At 42.2% G+C, this 15996-nt stretch overlaps 1 protein-coding gene across 16 annotated transcripts in view; it reads right to left on the reverse strand.

Annotated features, from left to right (window-relative positions):
* The window catches only part of LIMCH1 (LIM and calponin homology domains 1), a 332785-nt gene that overhangs the window by 53150 nt on the left and 263639 nt on the right, over nucleotides 1–15996 (reverse strand). For 11 of the 16 annotated variants that reach the window (XM_047856920.1, XM_047856918.1, XM_047856917.1 and 8 more), the window contains 5 exons: nucleotides 13553–13588; nucleotides 8347–8473; nucleotides 6766–6923; nucleotides 5904–6312; nucleotides 1571–1786 (listed from right to left, as the gene is read on the reverse strand). In XM_047856920.1, the coding sequence (XP_047712876.1) occupies nucleotides 1571–1786; nucleotides 5904–6312; nucleotides 6766–6923; nucleotides 8347–8473; nucleotides 13553–13588 (946 nt within the window). The remainder of the gene's footprint in view (nucleotides 1–1570; nucleotides 1787–5903; nucleotides 6313–6765; nucleotides 6924–8346; nucleotides 8474–13552; nucleotides 13589–15996) is intronic. The other 5 variants (XM_047856919.1, XM_047856914.1, XM_047856915.1 and 2 more) reach the window with 1 other exon arrangement.

Below are 15996 nucleotides of genomic sequence, written 5' to 3' on the forward strand. Positions count from 1 at the left end.
TGACTCTACCAGTAAAGTTTCCATGCTAGTAGCAAAACTCACTATTTCATCTTATGATAATTGGTAAAAACTCTTCAGAGATGGTAACATTTACACAAATGAAAAGTGAAATTAAATTCCAGGTTGACAGACTCAGCATTTGCCTGGATCACAAAACTTTGCTCCTGGAGACCAGTAAACACATTTCCCTGGTGAGGAAATTATTTTGGTTTATTCCAATTTGAAAGTCTTTCATAGGATTTGAGCACTGTGGGGAAGAATTAAATCCTCTCAGCTCCTCTGAGAAAGAACACTTTATTCTTCAAAAGACAAATCCCAGAATGAAATTGGACCATTATCTTACACCATATACAAAAATAAATTCAAAATGGATTGAAGGCTTAAATGTAAGACCTAAAAGCATAATATGCTCAGAAGAAATTATGGACAGTAAGTTCTTTGACATTTGTCTTAGCAGTATTTGTTTGGACCAGTATCCTTAGGCTAGGGAAACAAAACTAAAATAAAAAAAATGGGATTACATCAAACTAAAAAGCTTTTGCACAGAGAAGGAAACCATCAACAAAACAAAAAGGCAACCTACTGAATGGGAGAAGTTATTTGTAAGTCATACATCTGATATGGGGTTAATATCTGAAATATATAAGGGATTTACATGACTTAATATCAAAAAAACCAAAGTGGTTAAAAAATGTTCAGAGGACTTGAATAGACATTTTTCCAAAGAAGACTTACAGATGGACAACAGGCACATAAAAAGATGCTCAGCATCGCTCATTAGGGAAATTCAAATCAAAACCACAATATCACCTCACTCTTATCAGACTGACTACTACCAATAAGACAAAAAATAAGAATTGGCAAGGATGTAGAGAAACGGGAACATTTGCACACTGTTGGCGGGAATGTGAATGGTACAGCCACTGTGGCAAACAGTATGGAGGTTCCTCAAAAAGTTAAAAATAGAACTACCTTACGACCCGGCAATTGCACTACTAGGTATTTACCCAAAGGATACAAAAATACTGATTTGAAGGGATACAATGCACCCCAATAGCAGCATTATCAACAACAGCCAAACTATGGAAAGGGCCCAAATGTCCATCAGTTGATGAATGCATAAAGATGATGTGATATATATTCACCAAAAGAAATGAAATCTTGCCATTCGCAACAATGTGGATCGAACTAGAGTATATTATGCTAAGCGAAATAAGTCAGTGAAAGACAAATATCATACGATGTCACTCATATGTGGAACTTAAGAAACACAACAGATGAACAAAGGGGAAGGGAAAGAAAAATAAGATAAAAACAGAGAGGGAGGCAAACCATGAGACTCTTTAACACAGAGAACAAACTGAAGGCTGCTGAAGGGGAGGTGGGCGGGGGGATGGGCTAAATGGGTGATGGGGACTTAGGGGGCACTTGTTGCGATGCGCACTGGGTGTTGTATGTAAGTGATGAATCACTGACTTCTGCTCCTGAAACCAATACTTATTTTTAAAAAGACATTCTTTCACAGTGGAATGATCCCAAAAAGGAAAAAAAAAAAAAAGTTTGCTCTTACTCTCAGTTCTTGGGGAACAGAATTTGGCTTCTTTATGTTGATCTCAATGCTATTGTTGTCTTGTTTGAGTTCCACTGGGGACCCGTCCACTCTGGCCACACCTTCAAACATCTGGGATTTGGTTAATGAGGAGGCAAGTACCACCGTGGGACTCTCTCTTTCCTTCTCCTTGTCACCATGAACTGTTTCTCCATTCACACTGACTTTCCCATCTACCTATAAAAAACACAGTGAACAAAAAACACAAGCTATTCCCCAATGAAAGACCATAACAAAAGAACACATTCAGAGTCACGGTAAAACACTATCACTTAATAATCAGGATCCAACCAAAAGTAAGGCCTCTCAAATGCTTCCATTGGCTCTGGAAATTAGGGCCCCCATAAATGACCTCTTTAAGGACCTCTTTTATTTCTTTTTATTTTTTAAAGTTATTTATTTATTTTTAATTCTTTTTAACATTTATTTATTACTGAGAGACAGAGACAGAGAGAGCACGAGCAGGGGAGGGGCAAAGAGAGGGGGAGACACAGAATCCCAAGCAGGCTCCAGGCTCCGAGCTGTCAGCACAGAGCCCAACGTGGGGCTTGAACTCACAAACTGTGAGATCATGACCCGAGCTGAAATCAGACGCTTAACTGACTGAGCCATCCAGGTGCTCCTAGTTTACAATTTTTTTTAACGTTTATTTATTATTGAGAGACAGAGAGAGACAGAGCATGGGCATTGGAGGGGCAGAAAGAGAGGGAGACACAGAATCTGAAGCAGGCTCCAGGCTCCGAGCTGTCAGCACAGAGCCCAATGCGGGACTTGAATTCAAGAACCGTGAGATCGTGACCTGAGCCGAAGTCAGACACTTAACCAACTGAGCCACCCAGGTGCCCAGAACCTCTTTTAAAATTCATCAGTCTTCTCGGGCCACTTCACTTTGGGTTAAATTTCCTGTTCACTTGGTCTGTGCTCTTATTTTAAAGTATAGAAAATTAAAGAATCTTAAGTATAAATACATGTCACACATTTAGGTTGCAGTGTACTTCATTCAAGTTCTGATTACTATTCTACAGTTTTGAGATTTTTGTTTCTGGCTATCATATAAATTAGGTAGAACCCACCTCAGCTCAGGAACCTTCCATAGGTTATTCTGTGGTAAGGGGGCAATGGGTACATTTTTGGAAGCTAACACGAAGGGCAGGGGGCCTGATACTATGCTATATTACAGTGAATCCCCATTTCCAGTTAATTTTACAATCCCAATTTTTCCAAGAACAAAAAGGCCATCACATTAAAATATTTTTGTTTTGTACCCATGTGTAGGGAAGGTGGTAAAAGCAAGAAAGGAGGAGCAGAGAAGGTGGTTAGTCTGGCTTCTTGAAAGGCACCTAGAACCTTCCCCTCCGTCTTAAAGTCTGGGGCAATATACACAGTGGTTGTAAGAGGAAGCTGCAGTCAGACAGCCTAAGACTCAATCCTGGCTCTACCATTTAAAAACCACATAATCCTCAACAAGTGTCTTATCCTCTGTGCTCAGATTCCTCATCTATAAACTTTTATAATGGCATCTCCCTGATCGTGCTGTTGAGGGGATTTTATGGGTTAACATATGTACAGAGTTTACGACAATATCTGGCACAATTTATGTATATAAACATTAGCCATTATTATTACTAGGCCTTCTCAAATCTTTCAAGAGGAATAATGGAAGCCCAGATATTAGTTAGGGTTTATTTACCTTAAGCCTGTGGCTTAAAGAATCTATTGTCTGTGATCCATAAGAAAGAAACTTAAATCATAACTGAGCACACCCACATAACTATAGCTGAAATAGGGGTTTTGCAAAATACTTTTTACCTTTATTTTATGTGATGCACTATTTTTTTTTTTTGTATTCTATTTTACTTTATTAAAAAATGCTAGGGGCGCCTGGGTGGCTCGGTTGGTTAGGCGACTGACTTCAGCTCAGGTCATGATCTCGCAGTTTGTGAGTTCAAGCCCCGCATCAGCTCTGTGCTGACAGCCCAGTACCCGGAGCCTGCTTCAGGTTCTGTGTCTTCCCCTCTCTCTACCCCCTCCCCTGCTCACGTTCTATGTCTCTCTGTCTCTCAATAATAAATAAATGGTAAAGAAAAATTTAAAAAAATGCTAATACTAAGCCACTAAATTGATTTCATAACCTGGCAACAGGTAATAATTCTCACTTTGAAAAACACTGGCTTAAACTATTTCACTTGATTTTCCTTTACTCTTAATTCTGTTGTACTAGGAAACTAAGCCCGTATTCTCTGTCTCCCTCATCCCACTGCCTTACCCACATGAGCGCACACACACACACACACACACACACACACACACACGTACCCCTTAGCTTCTACCCTGGCATTATCTGGTAACAACTTTCCATTTATATACTACCTTTGACCATAACTGGGTTCACCCACTGAGTGGTGGGGCTATGAATGGGGCCGATAGCCATAAATGCCTATGATGAGTCAAGGGCTCATTGGTGGTCAAGAGTGAACCCCAGCTCTAAAAAGATCTCTACTTAAGTTCTTCTCCCCATTCCTCCATGAATGCTCTTCCTGAGACCTTTGACACTGTTTTGCCACAATGGTGAGAGACAGGGATTCCTCAGGGCCAAAGTCTTGCCATAAAGTCATCTATCAAAATTCTTCTGTTTAAATGATCAACTTGCACTATGTATATAAAGAAAGGGAAATGGACATCTACATTATCTGATTGGATGCTTTGGATACCAAGTTAAATAAATGCATTATCTACCCCTGTTCTGGGCCACCTCAATATCAAATCTTCCTTCATGAAACATCACAGATAGTTCATGGTCACGAGCCCTAGGTGAAGGAGACCTGGTGTAGTACTCAGGTGGGATATTGAGCATGTATGGGGACATGTTTATCTATGTGTGAGCCTGCCTGATGAGTGGCTCATTTTCTCAAGGAACATTCATGTATTTATTCAATAAGAACTTGGTGAGTGCCTACTATTTCCCAGGCCCCTATGCCAGGCTCTTAGGAAGAAGCTGTGAACAACAAAGACACAGCTCCAGCCCTTCGGGGGACACACATCTCTATTCAACCCAGATGAGACATCCAGGGTACTTTCCTTTTGTTCTGTCAAAGGCTAAAGCGCAGATATTTAAGATCCATTCTGAGTTATGTAAGCAATAGTCAGAAAGTATATACTTTGGTTCCCTCTGAAATTCAACAGGAAGATACATGACATCACATTACTCAATTAGTTTAGCTGAGCAAACTTTCTTCACAGTCATGTGCCCTTGTCTCCTGGTGATGAAGTCCACCTCTGTCTTCTATTAAGAACCCATGTGGCATGCAGGGACCATGAGAACTGATTTTTCTTTGTAATCCAAAGAGCTTTAAGCCAAAGAATGAGTGCTTCCTCATGATGTGAGGGAAAACACTGAGATTTGAGGAAGTGAAAAGATGTCTGGTTGTCAAACGATCCTTCGTTCTGGAACAGTATTTTACATATTCATGTTGGTAGGAAACAACCTAGTTTCTTTCCACTTAAAAATTTAAAAACCCATGTCATCTGGGAATCAAGTACATCCCATGTTCCTATGTACTCCTTGTATTACTCTTTTTTTTTTTTCAATTGTAGCATCTTTTTGGCTAGGATGTCAAATTCCTTAAAAAGAAGAGGTGGCTGCCTATGCTTCTATTTAAAACAAAGGCAATTGGGGCGCCTGGGTGGCTCAGTCGGTTAAGCGCCGACTTCGGCTCAGGTCATGATCTCACGGTCCGTGGGTTTGAGCCCCGCGTCAGGCTCTGTGCTGACAGCTCAGAGCCTGGAGCCTGTTTCGGATTCTGTGTCTCCCTCTCTCTGACCCTCCCCCGTTCATGCTCTGTCTCTCTCTGTCTCAAAAATAAATAAATGTTAAAAAAAAAAATTTAAATAAAAAAAAAAATAAAACAAAGGCAATTAAAATTTTGTTCTGAGGACTTTGCTATAGCCCCAGGGTATCCTGGGATACCCAGGGTTTTACTAAACTAAGGGTCTGTTACCACTACTATAGAGAGACCATGCCCTTATATCAAATTCAAAAATAGGCCTTGCTCACGGAGATGTCTCAATTATCAATCTCATTGGAGTCTATCAGTATTAACAGTAGGAATTGGGGGGAACATCTGTCCTTTAACTATTTGCAAACCAAATTTCCTGAGGCATAAACTTTACAATTGTAAATGCTAATACATTCCTCTTTTGTCTGATACAAATAATTCCATCTTCTTGAGGCGAGATGCTTTCTTTCTTTACCTGGGGTTTGGTTTTGCTTCTATTCTTAAGGAACGTATCCTACCTTAAAGGTCTTCAGAACCTCTTGAGAGTTTTTGGGCTGGGAGTAAGGCTTGGGTGTCAGCATAGGCACTGCTTTGGGAGTGACAGTTTTGCTTGGAGAGCCACTGCCTGCTGACATGCTGGTATCCAGAACGCTGGTGCGAGCGATGGTGGTTTCCACAGTGGCAGTGAACTTGGGTGGAGGCAGTGACTGTTGCCGCAGGTATTTCATGGGGTTGGGGTCATTCAGGAAGGGGGTTAAGTTTGGCTCTGTTGAATGGCTTCTTTCCAGAATTTTTGGCATCTCCAAGCGTTCGAGAACAGCCTCGCTGATGGTGAACCTTTCGATGTACTGTTGAAGGATCCCCTCTGCTTCCTCCTGAGACCGTGCATTCTTGTAGGCCTCATGCAACTCCCTCTCTCTCCGCTCTCTAAAGGAGGAGCATGGGAAGGGCAGCAAGAACAAAGTCAACAGTCACAAAAATGGCAAAGAAGACCTTGGTAGGAACCAAGGTCGAGCTGAAAGGGGAGCACGGGGAGTGTGGCATACTGGTGTCAGAGCCTCTGTGAATACCAACAATTTTTAGAAAAAGCACATCTAGAGCATATTGCACATTTATTATTTTTTTTTAATTTTTTTTTCAACGTTTATTTATTTTTGGGACAGAGAGAGACAGAGCATGAACGGGGGAGGGGCAGAGAGAGAGGGAGACACAGAATCGGAAACAGGCTCCAGGCTCTGAGCCATCAGCCCAGAGCCTGACGCGGGGCTCGAACTCACGGACCGCGAGATCGTGACCTGGCTGAAGTCGGACGCTTAACCGACTGCGCCACCCAGGCGCCCCAGCATATTGCACGTTTAAAAAAACAACAAAAGAACTCACTTTTCCTGAACAATTTCTCTGTAGGTTTTGATGCTTTTCCTTCGTTCACTTGTTCCATCCTCTCCAGCCAGTAACTTCTCCATTTTCTTCCTTTCTTCCTCTTTCTTGATTAAGTCCTGGGAAGCACTTCTTCTACGACTCTTCCAACGAGCCAGGTCCTAGTGGGGGTGGGGGGTCAGGGGTAGACAGGACATACTTCTTCAGGCTTACACACAACTCCATGTCTACTCTTTAGAGTTTAGTGAGCACTCGCGATGGGCCCAGCACTATGCTAGGGCATTGCCAACCAATCCAATGTAAGTCTGGTTGGAACAGGAATGCCTCAAAGGCAGGAAATATTCAGATAGAGCTACAATATCCACAGCAGGGCAATGCATTCATTTAAGCACAGTGATGTGAAATGCAATCATATTTCACGTCAGCTGCTAAATTTTAAAGTATTGCTTCACAGGGTATCACAAGAAATTTCATTTCTTCCGATTTATGACCTGTGCATTGTGAATGGACTTGCTGACAACAGGATAGTAGGAATCAGCCACAGACCTACACAATTTCCTCTGGGAAGGAAGAAAAGGCAGAAATAATTATTTCTAGGAGTCTGGAGTCAGGTGGATGGGAGTGCAGCTGTGGGAAGTAATCCTAGCGCTATCTCTTCCATGCTTTGGAATCTCAGGCATGTTTCTTAGCCTGTCTGTACCTCTGTTTCCTCATCTCTAAAACAGGGATGCCAATTACACCTACTCTTACCAGCCTATTGTGAGGGTTAAATGACATAGTACATATAAGGTGCCAGACACAGAGTAAGTGCCCGATATATTGTAGTCATAATTATTACTACGTAGACTTTGGAAATGTTAACTTCTGGACCACCAATTTTGCATTAGCCACCTCAGAGTGCTCTGTGAGGAATTACATGGAAGAATCCACCGTCCTTCTTGTCATCCCTATCTTCACGTTCTTCCCTGCCCTGGCTCTTTGCTCTCAGCACAGAGACGATCTCAAGGCCCTCATCAGGCCATAGAGACTTCCTTCTCTGGTTCTAATTTTGGCTACCTCACTCACTGCTGTGTGACTTTGGGTGAGTTACTTAGCTCTTCTGGGACATATGTGTGGAACTGAGGACGATACCAGTTGCTACCTCATCGGGTTACTAAGGAAACTGAAGAATTCCTACATGCAAGGCAGAACAGTGCCTGTAACCGGCAGGCTTTCAATGTTGGCGATTATTGTTGCCATCATCATCGTTATTGATTTCAATGTATCTTCTCAAACAAAAGACAGGGCATCCTCAACTCTGCATCCCATGCCGGTTGCCTCCCTCCTGCTCCTCCTCCTTTGTGGCCAACCTTCTAGCAAGAGTACCTGTCGAATACACATCTGTATCCTTCACCTTTCACGTTGCCGTTAACTTTCTTACTAATCCCACACTTCCCGTCACTGGTTTGAAACCCTCTACGGGCTCCCTCCCCCTGCATGGCTTTCAAACCTGTCTACCCACCCCCCTGATTTCCTGCTCCAAGGGGGCTCTGACCCACGCTTTGGGCAGCCTCCGCGCTGCCCGTGGCCTTGGCCGACACTCACATCTTGCCATTTGTCGTCCTCTTCTCGCAGCTGGTTGTTTATCAGCTGCAGCTGCTCCTGGCGGGCCCTGCTGTGCGGCTGCACCGCGGCCTCCTCCTCACACCGCATGTCAAACATACTCGTGCTCCTGAGCGTGGAGAGAGGAGAGACAAAAATGGACCGGCGCCCGGGGTGTGTCTGCGCGTCCTGCCGCGCGGGGGCGCTACCGCGCTTGGAAAACCGCCCCTTCCCCGCAGCAGCTCAAGCCAGCCCCGTGATGCGGCCAGTTGCGATCCCCCAGCCTGCAGCGGGCATGCTAGCACCCCACTTCTTTTGCCGCGAAAGCCAAAACGTGGCCATCTTTGCCTTCCGTGGTGGCTGCAGCAAGCCAATGTCATTTTATCCGTAGGTGCCAAAATATGTTTATGGACGGGCTAGAAAAAGGTATTTGGAGCTCTAGGCTCTTCTCATTTGGAAATGTACTAGAAAATAAAATGAAGAGAATTACAAGGTATAACGTAGGGAGAATTTGTGGGGAAGGAAGGAGGGTGCCATTCCACGCAGCAAATACTTTATTACCATAAAGGCTTCTTTGCGTAAAGAGCTGTCTTACATGCTTTCTACATTACCTAAGGCAATTTCTCCATTTTCAAAAAAAATCATCCAGCCTCAAGTCTAAGACACCACCTTTTCATATTGTATTTTCTGACTTGTGGATGCATCCGATAACTACACATTAGTGATTCATATATTTGGTGCACTTATTTGTATTTCCTGTAAAAAATGTCTGTAAATTGGAAGTGCAGTTTGAGAGCATCTTGGAATCAAGGAAATAAGGTATTTTGTAGTAAGATTAAGGAATAAAATATATAAATCAGCATATACTTTGTATCCTAATAGTCTCACAAGCATTTTACCTTATTTTTGTCAGGATACTACTGAATTTACTCTTTTAAAAGAAAAAGGATAGGGAAGGCAATTTTTTCAACCCTTAGGCTGTACGTATAATTGATATGTCCTATAGGAGGTTATTAAATGTTGGACAAGACCATAGGGCCTTTTCTATGGTGCTTACATAGACCTTTGTTACAGCAGAAGCTGAAGCAGCAAGGTGAAAACAGAAATAAAACCCAAAGCAAAACCTTCCTTTTTTTTTTTTTTTCCTCTCAAAGAAATGAGCTCTGGGGCCGAGTGAGTCACAACAGTCCAAAATCAAGAAATGGAGGTTCACTGTTCAACTCTAAGAACAGAAGACTATGATAGTCCATTTTCGAAGCCAGCTTAACACAAAGAAAAAGAAAAGCCATGCACTTAGACACCAGTTAATTCTACACATCATCAGTGATGTCCAAAATAGTTATCCCCACAGCCGGACAATGAACAGCATCGGCAACACTGGCTGCCAGTGGATTCCTTGGCAGACAGCTCTCTGGAAGGGGAAGACGTATCCTCAAGGCAATGGCTGCCCACATTCAAAATGAATCTGCATGGATCTGTTGGGTGCCTCTTCCCTCTCTCTAGATGTTGGACAATTTAAATCTGACCTAAGAGAGCTAAAACTGAAGATTGTACTTGGGATCTGTCTTCCCCACAAGTATTCTAATACTCTGACTGCATAGGACTTTCACCATCTATTAGCACAAATATGACAAACCACCGTGTGAAGATGCCTCTACATACTCAGAGGGTGGTGCGGACTATGGCAGCCATGTCTCCCAAAAAGCTAAACTGCAGTCCTCAAAGGGGGAAGGGGCTGTGACTTATCATCCATTTTACACTACTTATCAATGTTGTTTAAGAAAGATTTAGGAATTTGCAGAGGTAGGCTGAAAAGCCTAACCTCACTTTTTTTAAACTCCAGGGATGAAAATTCACTTAAGGAGGCTTTGTAGAAAGAGACTGAAAATCATCCCATTTCTCCTCTCAGTTAAAAAAAAAAAAAAAACAAAACCAAAAAACCCTTAACCTTAAATAGATCCAATTTAGTCAGTTCATCTTTAAAGGCAATTTACAGTCTTCATGAAGACTGTGGAAGATAAAAACCTCTCTAAGCGGGGCTCTCTTTTAATCGAAGTCGTTGGCAGACTGTGGGTTAGAAAGGAGGCCCCCTTTTCAACTTCGCTATCTACCATTTCTAAAGGGCAGAATTTGGGTTTAGGCCACACTGGGTAGCCATAGAGCCAGGTCTTCTTCTAGAACCTCAGGAAAAAAAGGCAGTCTTCTCTAATATTTGGGATTTGGTTATGTCACTTGGAAGAGAATGGGAGCAAAAGGCCTTAAGAATTGCCTCTTTCTGTCCAGGATTCCTATCTCTGCTCCCACCATGAAGTTCTAATTATCTCAGCCCCAATGCGGCCAAAAGCTGGTTAGTGAAAAAAGAGAAACCCTTGGTTGCCCTCTCATATACCAGGAAGCACTATTTCCCCCCAGAGGGGTTTGTTTGTTTGTTTGTTTATTTATTTATTTATTTATTTTAAAAGAAATACCAGCAAACTGGCCAAAATAAAATAAAATAAAATAACTGAACTCTGAGCAATATCTCTATGCTATTTCAAAAAAAGGAACTAAGCAACTTGAAAATTGATAATACTAGACAGAAAATGGCCTGAGTCACCATTCAGAAAATGTTCCTTAGCTCAGAGGTTGGACTCAGCCTCCAAAATGAAGAAGTGTATGTCTAGGGACAGGGTAGGGGATCCTGGAGGAGCCCAGGTTCTAGAATATTCATATTAATGTGACTTGCACTCGAGCAGTGCTTCTCAGCCTTGTGTTGTTGGGACAAGGGTCCCTGGCTACAGAGCCCCAAAGTCTCTCCTGGTGGTAGGTTGGCATTTTTGAGGACCAGGATTAAATCACCTCAAGGGGAGCCTGGAAAATGGTTTCTGGGCCAGGTCTACGGTGAGCGAATTAGGAATAAAATAGTCCATGGCTCTCACGGTACACTCGCTCTGTTGGTGGGGAGAGCCTTGGGAGAGGAGCAGTGTGCAAATGAAAAAAAGGGCAAGAAGGTGAAACTACATCTATGGAAACATTCTTGGCTTGCCAGGAGGCGGAAATCTCTGTTTGCCTGTGTGGTAGGTCTGCCCCTGACCTGCATTTTCCTTAAAGGGCACATCTTTTTTTGATTGGGCTGTATTTTAAGAATGTGTCAATTCCGAATAAATAGAGCCTGTGCCAATAATTGCCCTTAAAGATGTTGAAGGAGGGAGATAGTTGGGGAATAAACTAAACATATATTAATTTCTATTTAAAAACGAAACTCCCAATATAAACTTTGCATTTGGCTCCCCGCATGGTTTCATGTTAAGTTGTGTCTACTTCCAAGAAGGAAATTCAGCACTTTGTATACTCCTAGATAAGACCTCTGGAAAAGAAGTTTTTATGCTTCTTACTCCAGGAGGCTGCTTTTTGTAGATTTAGAGCGGAGAAGGGAGTCCCCACCTCCACCCCTTTTAAAGATCATTAACTTTCCCTGTCGGTGAGGTTTCACATTCAGGTACGGGCAAGATTCAAACCTCTTTAACGTACCTTCCTTTCTTCCACCTTTTGGGATTTCCCAGAGATCCGTCTTAGGTAAAGTGCATGATGGCTTTGCATTGATGAAGAATAAATCCATTCCCTCAAAATGTTTTTGCTAACCATATCAAAGTAGTGTTCTACCTATCAATCTGATGTAATCCACCTTTCAGTGAATGTTACATATTGCCACTGCAGATTTTAAAAGTAATAACCAGGGCTCAATTTTATAGACTACTTAACTCCGTGCAATCAGTCAGGCTCAGGCTGAACTTGGTTTTGAGACATGACTGTTCTGCACATCAGCCGCAGAGCAATCGTAGAGCGCACGTTGGGATCATATCCTGGCACCGGAGTCAGACCGCTTAGTGCTGGGAGTACAAACCAAGCTGATGTGTTGAACACAGACATGGAACAGGTACTCAAAACAGTAGTTTTTTGGCCCAATCTCATTATTGTTGGTGGCAATGGTTTTTGTGTTTTACATTCTTATTTAGACTCCTCACTTGGTGACTTAAAGGCCAAGACTTAAGGCCACTTAAGTCTTTTTTTAAATTTTTTTTTTAATTTTTTTTTTTCAACGTTTACTTATTTTTGGGACAGAGAGAGACAGAGCATGAACGGGGGAGGGGCAGAGAGAGAGAGGGAGACACAGAATCGGAAACAGGCTCCAGGCTCTGAGCCATCAGCCCAGAGCCCGACATGGGGCTCGAACTCACGGACCGCGAGATCGTGACCTGGCTGAAGTCGGTCGCTTAACCGACTGAGCCACCCAGGCGCCCGAGGCCACTTAAGTCTTTAAGGCCAAGACTTAAATGTCTTAGGCCAGCGTTTGCTTCTCCGATGGCTCAGACTCCCGTGAGGGCACAGAATGCTTCTCACAGAGGAGACATCAGTCTCAGCAGGCCACTGATGTTGTGATTCTTAAAACACAAATTACTCAAATCTGAGAAAGCTAGCATTCTACAAAGAAAACTTTTGCCTTAGATATCTATTTCAGAATGCTCTGCAGATGGGAAATCCATTTTTGAAATGGAGTAAATGCGGTCACAAGCGGGAGAGTGTTGGCTTCTTCTCAAATTTGGACGTGAGGCGGAGGTGGGGAATGAATCTCTGAGAGGACCGGCACTAAGGGGCAGGGAGAGGAAGCCCACGTCGTGTTTGACATGTTGACCCCTTGCTATGCCACAGAACTGGAATATAACCCCGACGGCCTGGTTGGGAGCACCCCACAGTTTATATTACTCCAACCTGGGAGGAACTTGGGCTTCTGAATCTATAATTAGTGGCTTAGGATTTGTTTTCTTTGTTCAGAAAAATATGGTTATAAGAATTACTGCTCCATTGTTAACTCCAAGTCCTAACATATCAAGAATTAAATGTAAAACGCAGAATAATTCTGTGGTTCAGAAGGGCTACCAACATCCAAACCGTAAGAAGAAAAACCTCACCGTGCCACGTCTAGGAAAAGCAAATGTTAAGTTTAAGCAGCAGCTGCATATTAGAATCATGCTTGTTACTCCTTCATTCATCTGTCCTGCACAGAACATATGTTCTGCATTCCAAGTTCAAGTGCTTTTCTGAGGCTGCATGAGTCAGTTAGCTGTTCAGTTCACTGTTGCATCAATGGCGTTTCAATTAGTAGTGAGTACCAGAAGCATGCAGTTTAAGCTAATAATTAATGTATTCCTATAAACACAAGACAACTTACTCTGCGTCATCAGACACAGGAGTTCTCGGACCGTATCTACAAGACCAAATACACAATTAGAGGATGGGCATGACAGAAGGTAAACACTGTAACCAAGCTGGAAACAAACACTACTGGTGAAATATTGGCACGCCAAACCTTTTTTGCTGATCACACTGGAAGAGAAGTGTCATTATACAATTAGCAATATTCATGAGCTACAGAAAAGGAAAGAAAAGTCTTGGCATTTCTAAAGAATGCAAACTGTGTATTAAAACACAGAGGAGAAATGAAAATAATCCCCATGCTACCCACAAAAAAGAAGCTGTTCAATACAAACACAGAAAGGCTTAGGTGCAACCCACAATGTTTAGAGAAGGCGGTTTAAAAAGAAACAAAACAAAACCTGTATTATGGTTGTTCACAAACAGTTAAGCTCTTCATGCCTTTATGTTCTGCAGTAACGGCTGTAATGGACACCCAACATAGAAGCACACGCTTACTGACCCTTTCCCTGATGTGTTAATGCATTTGCACAAATGACATCAAAGAGTGTTTCTGCACTTTTCTGAAAGCAAACCAGAACTCCAACCAGAACCCCAATCAGTGCCTTCCGCATGCATTTGACAAAAACCACAATTCCTAGAAAACTGGCAGCCTTAATCAAAACCAGGCTTGGATAATATTCCATAACTTGAAAAACCAATGTTTTTTTTTTAATCTTCTATATTCTTCTGATTATTTAGGTCTACACAGTTGTACCTTCTACAATATAGACACTTTCGATTTTAATGTGTTTGCTAAAGCAAGGAAAAAGGTTAAATTAGAAAAAAGATATGAGGACGTTATGGGCATATTTTAAAGCACATTTTTAAAAAGCGGCTTCCACAAATGACTATCTCCTCAGCAAAGGGAGATTTTAAGAGAAGGTTCTTACCTATGCCCCAAAAGCATTTCTGCACTCTGATGGTGGACAAAGAATTATTTGGGTAAAGAAAACAATGTCCTGCTTTCAGTTTCCAGCAAATTAAATTTTGGGGTTTTTAGCAAAAATTATCTAGTCTCATGTTCAGTTTCATAACAGTTTATGGGGGAAAATTTCTAAAGATCTCTTCCTATAATCTTAGGGAAAACACCCTGGAATTCATGGGTGCACGCACACATCCTTCTCTCTTATATGCTCTTACCATTCTAGAACAGTCTGCATTCATTAACAATTGTTTTCATTTACAGTGAAGGCAACGAAACCAGTGCAAAACCCAAAGTTTCTGTTAAAATGGCCAAAAGGTTTGTGGATATTTCTCTTCTGGTAGTAAGGCTCATTTTCTGTTTCTCCAGGGGATAGTTTCAGAAGGAGCTAAAGTTTAACCTAATACCGTCAAGTTTCTAAAAATACTACTACATTGAAACAGATGACCAGTGGATTCCTCCATAATGAGAGAGTGCATAAGCGGTGTTCATTCTGAAGACTGGATCTATGCTTCCCAGTTAATTAATAGGCCTGTTGGAACAGGCTTATGCAAATACAGTGTTTTCTAAATTATCTATGGAAGAGAGCAGAGAAGTTATGCCTAGTTAACTTAGAAACAATCAATTAATAGTTAGCATGTGTTTTTGTGTTTCTATCTGAAGATTTCTCTTAATGTTTTATTGAAGTATAATATATGCTGCAGAAAGTGCACCTATCATACACACATTCCTTAGTGAATCTACACAAACCATATATACCCAGAGATTAGTATCAAGTGTTTTCTGCTGTATAAATGGACCCATATAGTATGTATCCTTTTGAGTTTGGCTTCTTTAACACATTTTGTTGATGAGATTCAGCTATATGTATGCTGTATGTAGGATATATTTTCTTTTTTAAAAATATCTTTAGGGGCGCCTGGGTGGCTCAGTCGGTTAAGTGGCCGACTTCGGCTCAGGTCGTGATCTTGCGGTCCGTGAGTTCGAGCCCCGCGTCGGGCTCTGGGCTGACGGCTCAGAGCCTGGAGCCTGTTTCGGATTCTGTGTCTCCCTCTCTCTGACCCTCCCCCATTCATGCTCTGTCTCTCTCTGTCTCAAAAATAAATAAAACGTTAAAAAAAATTAAAAAAAAATCTTTAGTTTTGAGGAGGTGTGGGGGGAGGGGCAGAGAGAAAGAGGAACTGAGGATCCCAAGCCAGCTGTACATTACGACCAGAAAGCCTGATGATGTGGGGCCCAAACTCACAAGCTATGAGATCATGACTCGCGCTAAAGTTGGATGCTTAACCAACTGAGCCACCCAGGCGTCCCATTTTTTATTTTTCTCTTTTTTTGAGAGAGAGAGAGAGAGAGAGGGTGCACACGAACAATGGAGAAGGGCAGAAGGAGAGAATCCCAAGCAGGTTCCATGCTGAGCATGGAACCCAACATGGGGCTCAATCCCATGGCCTTGGGATCATGACCTGAGCCGAAATCAAGAGTTGGACACTCAATCG

Source organism: Prionailurus viverrinus, chromosome B1 (assembly GCF_022837055.1).
Source record: "Prionailurus viverrinus isolate Anna chromosome B1, UM_Priviv_1.0, whole genome shotgun sequence".
Classification (NCBI taxonomy): Eukaryota; Metazoa; Chordata; class Mammalia; order Carnivora; family Felidae; genus Prionailurus; species Prionailurus viverrinus.